The sequence below is a fragment of the Coregonus clupeaformis genome, chromosome 16 (genome assembly GCF_020615455.1).
Source record: "Coregonus clupeaformis isolate EN_2021a chromosome 16, ASM2061545v1, whole genome shotgun sequence".
Lineage (NCBI taxonomy): Eukaryota > Metazoa > Chordata > Actinopteri > Salmoniformes > Salmonidae > Coregonus > Coregonus clupeaformis.
In genome coordinates this window covers 26,096,565-26,107,173 of record NC_059207.1, presented here as the reverse complement: position 1 = coordinate 26,107,173, position 10,609 = coordinate 26,096,565, and the positions used below count along the sequence as shown (strand labels likewise).

General features: G+C 43.8%; 1 protein-coding gene across 1 annotated transcript; it reads left to right on the top strand.

Moving 5' to 3' along the window:
• The first annotated feature begins 2,170 nt into the window (after nt 1-2,170).
• On the top strand, nt 2,171-3,007 carry LOC121584577 (myosin light chain 4). The gene has a single exon (XM_041900538.2). The coding sequence runs from the start codon at nt 2,254-2,256 to the stop codon at nt 2,848-2,850; it is 597 nt and encodes a 198-aa protein (XP_041756472.1). The 5' UTR covers nt 2,171-2,253; the 3' UTR covers nt 2,851-3,007.
• Nucleotides 3,008-10,609: the final 7,602 nt, after the last annotated feature.

Sequence of the window (10,609 nt, the reverse complement as noted above, 5' to 3'; positions counted from 1 at the left end):
GTGGTGCGCTTCGTCAGCCCTGTCCGGCCCAGTCCTGCTCCCCGCACCAAGTCTGTGGTGCGTTTGCGTCAGCCCTGTCTGGCCCGTTCCTGCTCCCCGCGCCAAGTCTGTGGTGCGTGTCGTCAGCCCTGTCCGGCCCGGTTCCGCTCTCCGCACCAAGTCAGGGGTGCGCTCCGTCGGCCGGTCCGGCCCGTTCCTGCTCCCGCGCCAGGGCAGTGGTGCGCGTCGTCAGCCTGGTAAGGCCCGTTCGTCCTCCACGCACCAAGCCAGGGGCGCGTGTCGTCAGTCCGGCTCCGGCCAGCGGGGCTAGACAGGACCAGGGGTACTTTGGGGGGTGGGAGAGGAGGTGGGGATCAAGGCCAGAGCCAGAGCCACCGCCGAGGAGGTATGCCCACCCAGCCCTCCCTTGTTTAGCCCGTATTGAGGCGCGGTCGCAGTCCGCGCCTTTAGGGGGGGGTACTGTCACGCTCTGGCTCCGGGACTCTGTAAATTGAGCCAGGGTATGTTCATTCGTTGGGTGTATTTCTATGTTTGTATTTCTGTTGGGTTTATTTCTATGTTTGGTCAATGACTCCCAATCGGAGGTAACGAGTGTCAGCTGTCGGCTCGTTGTCTCTGATTGGGAGCCATATTTAATCTGTATGTTTTCCGGTGGGTGTTGTGGGTTTTTGTTCCGTTTCGGTATGTTTAACCGTTGGACTTCACGAGTCGTGTTTTGGTTTGTTCGTTACGTTAATTAAAATAAAGTCATGTTTGTATCACACGCTGCGCCTTGGTCCGCTTCCTGTAACGACGATCGTGACAGTGGTAAACACATGACACCACAGGAGACACAGGACTGTGTATGGACATACAGTCCTGGCACATATAGTACAGAGAGAGTTGACCACCGATTTGGTCCAGATGTGATTGTGATGCTGATTTCCCCACCATATTATTCACAAGGTCATAATGATGAAAGATATAGAAGGGGGCTCCCAGGGGGTCATATACTGTGATACCCCTTTTTTTCTAAACCTGTTATTAGGGGGGACTCATATTTGGTTGAGATGGGCTTTCAAGTGTTTAGAAAAGTGAATTGACCAAAGCTGACAATATGGGGATCGTCTGGAATGTGGTTTGTGCCTATCAGTCCATTACGAGCTGAGCTCATGTCACTGAAATACCAGCTCCATCTACAGAGATATATGCCAGACACCCAGTAGGCCTATCTCTCTCTCTCTCTCTCAACAGCTCAAAGCCACTCTAGCTTCTGGGATATCGCCAGCCTCATTCCTACCCTATCTCCTCATTTCTCAGCCTGAAACCAATTGAGTTTCGGTGGACAAGTGCTTATGCACAACATATATTTTCTCTTTTTGTGGTCACAGTAAACAAATGATAACTAATGACGCCATCATAAGCCCTTCATAAGGCCTGAAGCATTTATAAGCAGATTTTGAACTGTATAAAAGGGTACTATAAGGCCTTTACCACATATGGCAAAGCAAAAGACATAAGGATGGTATGGTGGACATTAGCTTCTAAATCATTTGTGAGGCATCTATGGTGACCTTTAAAAGGGCTTATAAGGGCTTTATTAAGCGTTATTGGATATACTTTGTTTAAAGTGTGACCCTTAATTTTTTAAATGTGCAATTACTGTAAATGAATGTCAACCTTGGAAAAAGATGTGCACTAGCAGGTTTGAAGGACCATGAAGGAAATATTTAACGGTTTAATATGTGGTCAAAATACTGTTCTCAAAATACTTTTAGTATGAAATGTTATATGAAAATGTTTATGAGATTACATTTAAATGCAGTGTACCTTTAAAAATTAAATCAATGTTGAGTGAGCAGTTGAACTAAGATATCACTTTGGAAATGATAGAGCCAACCTCCAAAATCCTAATTTAACCCCAATGTGTAGGATTGTCGAGGGCGTGACAGCCTCTGTCACCTAATGTGTGTGTGTGAATATCAGGGGGTTGGATAAAAAGCAGAAGACAAATTTCCATCACGTGTGGACTAATAAATCTCTCTATCTTGACAGCTGCTGGAAACATTCCATTGTGAAGTGAACGGTAAGTTGTTCTATTTAAAGTTTCTTCCATTTATAGGCTTCAATGTACTGGTTTAGATAACCCTTATCTCATAGGCACTAAGAACAGTATAAAAGCTCTAGAGAGGCTTGCACAGTGTGCCCTGTATCACTCGCTCGCTCTCTCCTCACATCCACACACACTGACTTGGCAATAGGTATACTGGCAACATGGCCCCGAAAAAAGTGGAACCCAAGAAAGTAGAGCCTAAGAAACCAGAGCCCAAAGCAGATGCAAAGGCAGAGCCAGCAAAGGTCCCTGAACCTGAGCCTCCCAAGGAGCCTGAGGTGGACCTCAAGAGTATCATTCTAAATTTCACGCTGGACCAGATTGAGGAGTTCAAGGAGGCATTCACCTTGTTCGATGAGACGCCGATGGGCGAGATGAAGATCAGGTATGCCCAGTGCGGAGACCTAATGCGGGCCTTGGGTCATAACCCCACCAACGCTGATGTGCTGAAGCTGCTGGGCAAGCCCAAGGCTGAGGAGATGAACACCAAGCTGATGGACTTTGAGACCTTCCTGCCCATGCTGCAGCATATCTCCCGCACAAAAGAGACGGGGACCTTTGAGGACTTTGTGGAGGGTCTGAGAGTCTTCGACAAAGAGGGCAATGGCACGGTGATGGGGGCCGAGCTCAGGCACGTTTTGGCTACCCTTGGGGAGAAGCTGATGGAGAGCGAAGTGGACCAACTCATGATCGGACAAGAGGACTCAAGTGGCCACATCAACTACACCGAATTTGTCAAACACATCCTCTCTGCGTGAGCTGCTATTTCTTGAGTCACATCTTCCCTAGTAAAATGTTTCTCATTACAAATTCTACTTTACCATTGCCTGGCTCAAAGGACTGAATGGAACATGTATTGCCCTTTCTGTCTGTATGCTGAACAATGTTGATTCCTAAATAAAGCCATGCCCATTATTCTAGGTGTGTTCAGTCATTTTTGGAGAAATACTGTTTAAAAAGCAACGGTAGCAGTAGATACAAGCCTCCGTAGTTGGCTAGATTTGGTGATATACGGTCATTGCCGAGTAATACTGTTGAGCTGTTGAAACCCAATTAGTGTCTGATTCAAAACAAAATAAAACACAATACGTACAATCTATAAATACAGTATATGACACCAATTAGTAAGTGTGAGAGTTGGGTTTCTGAGTAAATCACAGGCTTCCTACAGGCACAGATCACACACAAGCTGCTGTCCAGAGCTCCAGGCTGATTGACACCCCACGTGTCACAACAAGTTCTAGGATTTGCTATATTTTTGAAGAGGTCACAATAGATCATAGGCCAGGATTCAATCCGAGGCACGTTGTAGACCGCTGTCGACAATTTGCCTTTTGAAGCCAAGGTCCCCACGTTCGCTGAGATTGCATTCACAATAAACACTAAAGATGCTGACTCAATTGGAAATTACCTTTTAATGTCAAGCGCTATACAATGCGCGTCAGATTGAAATTCATTGAATCCCAGCCACAGTTTCTGAATATACAGTGCCTTCAGAAAGTATTCACACCCCTTGACTTTTTCCACATTTTGTTGATTTAGAGCCTGAATATAACATTTATTAAATGTAGATTTTTTTTGTCACTGTCCTAAACACAATACCGCATAATGTCAAAGTGGAATTATGTTTTTCGAAATTTCTTGAGTCAATAAGTATTCAACCCCTTTGTTATGGCAAGCCTAAATAAGTTCAGGAGTAAAGATCTGCTTAACAAGTCCCATAATAAGTTGCATGGACTCACTCTGTGTAATAATAGTGTTTATTAACATGATTTTTAAATGACTATCCCATCTCTGTACCCCACAGATACAATTATCTGTAAGGTCTCTCAGTCGAGCAGTAAATTTCAAACATAGATTCAACCACAAAGACCAGGGAGGTTTTCCAATGCCTCCCAAAGAAGGCCACCTATTGGTAGAAGGAAGCCTGTACAGAATACAAATATTCCTAAACATGCATCCTTGCAATAAGGCACTAATGTAAAACTGCAAAAAATGTGGTAAAGAAATTAACTTTATGTCCTGAATACAATGCGTTATGTACCACTCTTTATATTTTCAAGCATGGTGGTGGCTGCATCATGTTATGGGTATGCTTGTCATCGGCAAGGACTAGGGAGTTTTTTGTTGTTGGATAAATTAAACAGAATAGAGATAAGCACAGCCAAAATCCTAGAGGAAAACCTGGTTCAGTCTGCTTTCCAACAGACACTGGGAGACAAATTCTCCTTTCAGCAAGACAATAGCCTTGCGACATTTAATGTTCCTGGGTGGCCTAGTTACAGTTTTGACTTAAATCGGCTTGAAAATTGATGGCAAAACTACAAAATGGCTCTCTAGCATTGATCAACAACCAACGTGACATAGCTTGATGAAATTTAAAAATAATAATGTGCCAATATTGTAATCTAGGTGTGCAAAGCTCTTAGTGTGTCACGAACGTTGAGAGACGGGTCGGACCAAGGTGCAGCTTGAAAAGCGTACATGTTTATTAAATCAAATAAACATTCAACAAAACAAGAAACAACGTAACGTGAAGTTCTCAGGCTATACACATACAAGCCTATCCGGAAACAAGATCCCACAACTAATGTAGGCAAACAGGCTACTTAAGTATGATCCCCAATCAGAGACAACGAGCGACAGCTGTCTCTGATTGGGAATCACACCCGGCCAAACATAGACACACAACCTAGAACTGAAACATAGAAATAGACTAACTAGAACGTAAACATAGAATATATAACATAGAAACTCACACCCTGACCAAACCAACTAAAGACAACAGGCCTCTCATGGCCAGGGCGTGACATAGTGACTTACCCAGAAAGACTCACAGCTGTAATCGCTGCCAAAGGTGATTCTAATATGTATTAAATCAGGGGTGTGAATACTTACAGTACCAGTCAAAAGTTTGGACACACCTACTCATTCAAGGGTTTTTTCTACATTGTAGAATAACAGTGAAGACATCAAAACTATGAAAATACACACATGGAATCATGTAGTAACCAAAAAAGTGTTAAACAAATCTAAATATTTTTTTGATTTTTTGTTCTTCAAATTAGCCACCCTTTGCCTTGATGACAGCTTTGCACACTCTTGACATTCTCTCAACCAGCTTCATGAGGAATGCTTTTCCAACAGTCTTGAAGGAGTTCCCATATATGCTGAGCACTTGTTGGCTGCTTTTCCTTCACTCTGCGGTCCAACTCATCCCAAACCATCTCAATTGGGTTGAGGTTGGGTGACTGTGGAGGCCAGGTCATCTGATGCAGCACTCCATCACTCTCCTACTTGGTTTATAGTCCCACTAAGCGCAAACAAGATGGGATGGCGTATCGCTGCAGAATGCTGTGGTAGCTATGCTGGTTAAGTGTGCCTTGAATTCTAAATAAATCACTGATACAGTGAGGGAAAAAGTATTTGATCCCCTGCTCATTTTGTACGTTTGCCCACTGACAAAGACATGATCACTCTATAATTTTAATGGTAGGTTTATTTGAACAGTGAGAGACAGAATAACAACAAAAATCCAGAAAAACGCATGTCAAAAATGTTATAAATTGATTTGCATTTTAATGAGGGAAATAAGTATTTGACCCCTCAGCAAAACATGACTTAGTACTTGGTGGCAAAACCCTTGTTGGCAATCACAGAGGTCAGACGTTTCTTGTAGTTGGCCACCAGGTTTGCACACATCTCAGGAGGGATTTTGTCCCACTCTTCTTTGCAGATCTTCTCCAAGTCATTAAGGTTTCGAGCCTGACATTTGGCAACTCAAACGTTCAGCTCCCTCCACAGATTTTCTATGGGATTAAGGTCTGGAGACTGGCTAGGCCACTCCAGGACCTTAATGTGCTTCTTCTTGAGCTACTCCTTTGTTGCCTTGGCCGTGTGTTTTGGGTCATTGTCATGCTGGAATACCCATCCACGACCCATTTTCAATGCCCTGGCTGAGGGAAGGAGGTTCTCACCCAAGATTTGACAGTACATGGCCCCGTCCATCGTCCCCGTCCACACCCCCAAAGCATAATGTTTCCACCTCCATGTTTGACGGTGGGGATGGTGTTCTTGGGGTCATAGGCAGCATTCCTCCTCCTCCAAACACGGCGAGTTGAGTTGATGCCAAAGACCTCGATTTTGGTCTCATCTGACCACAACACTTTCACCCAGTTCTCCTCTGAATCATTCAGATGTTCATTGGCAAACTTCAGACGGGCCTGTATATGTGCTTTCTTGAGCAGGGGGACCTTGCGGGCGCTGCAGGATTTCAGTCCTTCACGGCGTAGTGTGTTACCAATTGTTTTCTTGGTGACTATGGTCCCAGCTGCCTTGAGATCATTGACAAGATCCTCCCGTGTAGTTCTGGGCTGATGCCTCAACGTTCTCATGATCATTGCAACTCCATGAGGTGAGATCTTGCATGGAGCCCCAGGCCGAGGGAGATTGACAGGTCATTTGTGTTTCTTCCATTTGCGAATAATTGCACCAAATGTTGTCACCTTCTCACCAAGCTGCTTGGCGATGGTCTTGTAGCCCATTCCAGCCTTGTGTAGGTCTACAATCTTGTCCCTGACATGCTTGGAGAGCTCTTTGGTCTTGGCCATGGTGGAGAGTTTGGAATCTGATTGATTGATTGCTTCTGTGGACAGGTGTCTTTTATACAGGTAACAAGCTGAGATTAGGAGCACTCCCTTTAAGAGTGTGCTCCTAATCTCAGCTCGTTACCTGTATAAAAGACACCTGGGAGCCAGAAATCTTTCTGATTGAGAGGGGGTCAAATACTTATTTCCCTCATTAAAATGAAAATAATGTATAACATTTTGGACATGCGTTTTTCTGCATTTTTGTTGTTGTTATTCTGTCTCTCACTGTTCAAATAAACTTACCATTAAAATTATAGACTGATCATTTCTTTGTCAGTGGGCAAACATGCAAAATCAGCAGGGGATCAAATACTTTTTTCCCTCACTGTAGTGTCACCAGCAAAGCACCCCCACACCATCACACCTCCTCCTCCATGCTTCACAGTGGGAACCACACATGCGGAGATCATCTGTTCACCTACTGTGCGTCTCACAAAGACACGGCGGTTGGAACCAAAAATCTCTAATTTGGACTCATCAGACCAAAGGGCAGATTTCCACCAGTCTAATATCCATTGCTCGTGTTTATTGGCCCAAGCAAGTCTCTTCTTCTTAATGTTGTCCTTTAGTAGAGGTTTCTTTGCAGAAATTCGACCATGAAGGCCTGATTCACCCAGTCTCCTCTGAACAGTTGATGTTGAGATGTGTCTGTTACTTGAACTCTGTGAAGCATTCATTTGGGCTGCAATCTGAGGTGCAGTTAACTCTAATGAAGTTATCCTCTGCAGCAGAGGTAACTCTGGGTCTTCCTTTCCATTGGCGGTCCTCATGAGAGCCAGTTTCGTCATAGCACTTGATGGTTTTTGCGACTGCACATTAAGAAACTTTCAAAGTTCTTTAAATTTTGCGGATTGACTGACCTTCATGTATTAAAGTAATGATGGACTGTCGTTTCTCTTTGCTTATTTGAGCTGTTCTTACCATAATATGGACTTGTTTTTTTTTACCAAATAGGGCTATCTTCTGTATACCACCACTTCCTTGTCACAGCACAACTGATTGGCTCAAACGCATTAACGCAAACGAAATTCCACAAATTAACTTTTAAGAAGGCACACCTGTTAATTGAAATGAATTCCAGGTGACTACCTCATGAAGCTGATTGAGAGAATGCGAAGAGTGTGCAAAGCTGTCATCAAGGCAAAGGGTGGCTACTTGGAAGAATCTCAAATATAAAATACATTTTTATTTGTTTAACACTTTTTTTGTTACTACATGATTCCATATTTTTTATTTCATAGTTTTGATGTCTTCACTACTTTTCTACAATGTAGAAAATAGTAAAAATAAAGAAAACCCTGAAATGAGTAGTTGTGTATTTCATTTTCAATACATTTGCAAACATTTCTTGCACTTTGTTTTCACTTTGTCATTATGGGGTATTGTGTGTAGATGGGTGAGAAAAATATATATTTAATCCATTGTGAATTCAGGCTGTAACACACCAAAATGTGGAATAAGTCACGGGGTATGAATACTTTCTGAAGTTACTTTACTTAACTTACTTACTTTAGATAACTTACTTATCTGCTGCTTCTTTGGTGATAAATAACATTGTAAATTGCATGGACAAAAGGCAGCATTGTGCTGCCCTTTTCATAGACCTGTTGAAGGCTTTCGACACTGTTGACCATCCATTATTAATTTGTAGACTGTCTGAAATTGGTCTGGGTCAAGCAGCCTAGTAGACATACAAAATTGTAACATACACCTGTATGCAGATGGCACTGTTGTGTATGCTATCGCCCCCATGGTTGGCCAGGCTCTTTCGGAGCTTCAGAAAGCCATTGTTGAACTGAAATTGGTACTTAATGCAGGTAAAACCAAGTATGTTAATTTCCAATTCAACTAGAAATGTGTCTGATGATTTATGCATCAGACCAATGGTGCCCTCATTCATCATGTCCCCACTTATAAATATCTAGGGATCTGGATTGACGAAACACTATCTTTTGAAAAACATATTGATGAGTTTGTTAAGAAATTTAAAATGTACTTATTTTACAGGAATAGGTCATAATGATATGAATACATGTATTACATTTGTAAAGCGCTTTTCATTATACAGAATAATCTCAGTGCATAAGGTCATGCCTTTCGTTAAATAGTAGAAAACAAATAATTCAGTAGATTCCAGCTTTGGACTATGGTGATATCATCTATATGAATGCAGCTGCCACTGTATTGAAGCCATTGGACGCAGTTTATCATAGTGCACTACGCTTTATTACGGGTGATATGTTCAGCACACATCACTGTATTATGTATTAGAAAGTAGGCTGGCCCTCTCTTAAGTCTTGTAGATCAATGCACTGCTGTCTTTTTGTTTATAAAGCCCTTGTGTAAACTTCCGCCATACCTTACTTCATTGTTAAATGACAGACATACGAGTCACCAGACCCGATCACAGGGATGGCTAACTCTAGAGATCCCATTGATCACTACAAAATCACTACAAAATTCAGTTTTTTTGTGCCCGTATATATGGAATGATCTGCAGAGCTCTCTGCACCTCAATCAATCAATCAATTTTATTTTATATAGCCCTTCTTACATCAGCTAATATCTCGAAGTGCTGTACAGAAACCCAGCCTAAAACCCCAAACAGCTAGTAATGCAGGTGTAGAAGCACGGTGGCTAGGAAAAACTCCCTAGAAAGGCCAAAACCTAGGAAGAAACCTAGAGAGGAACCAGGCTATGAGGGGTGGCCAGTCCTCTTCTGGCTGTGCCGGGTGGAGATTATAACAGAACCATGCCAAGATGTTCAAAAATGTTAATAAGTGACAAGCATGGTCAAATAATAATCAGGAATAAATCTCAGTTGGCTTTTCATAGCCGATCATTAAGAGTTGAAAACAGCAGGTCTGGGACAGGTAGGGGTTCCATAACCGCAGGCAGAACAGTTGAAACTGGAATAGCAGCAAGGCCAGGCGGACTGGGGACAGCAAGGAGTCACCACGGCCGGTAGTCCCGACGTATGGTCCTAGGGCTCAGGTCTCTCAGTTGGCTTTTCATAGCCCTTTCATTAAGAGTTGAAAACAGCAGGTCTGGGACAGGTAGGGGTTTCGTAACCGCAGGCAGAACAGTTGAAACTGGAATAGCAGCAAGGCCAGGCGGACTGGGGACAGCAAGGTGTCAGCATGCCCGGTAGTCCTGACGTATGGTCCTAGGGCTCAGGTTCTCAGAGAGAAAGAGAGAACGAGAGAATTAGAGAGAGCATACTTAAATTCACACAGGACACTGGATAAGACAGGAGAAGTACTCCAGGTATAACCAACTAACCCCAGCCCCCCGACACATAAACTACTGCAGCATAAATACTGGAGGCTGAGACAGGAGCGGTCCGGAGACACTGTGGCCCCATCCGAAGAAACCCCGGACAGGGCCAAACAGGAAGGATATAACCCCACCCACTCTGCCAAAGCACAGCCCCCGCACCACCAGAGGGATATCCTCAACCACCAACTTACAATCCTGAGACAAGGCCGAGTATAGCCCACAGAGGTCTCCACCACAGCACAAACCAAGGGGGGCGCCAACCCAGACAGGAAGATCACGTCAGTAACTCAACCCACTCAAGTGACGCACCCCTCCTAGGGACGGCATGAAAGAGCACCAGCAAGCCAGTGACTCAGCCCCTGTAACAGGGTTAGAGGCAGAGAACCCCAGTGGAGAGAGGGGAACCGGCCTGGCAGAGACAGCAAGGGCTGTTCGTTGCTCCAGAGCCTTTCCGTTCACCTTCACACTCCTGGGCCAGACTACACTCAATCATATGACCTACTGAAGAGATAAGTCTTCAGTAAAGACTTAAAGGTTGAGACCGAGTCTGCGTCTCTCACATGGGTAGGCAAACTGTTCCATAAAAATG

Coding starts and splice junctions, on each gene's coding strand:
- LOC121584577 (XM_041900538.2), top strand. CDS start 2,254: ATGGCCCCGAAAAAAGTGGAACCCAAGAAAGTAGAGCCTAAGAAACCA.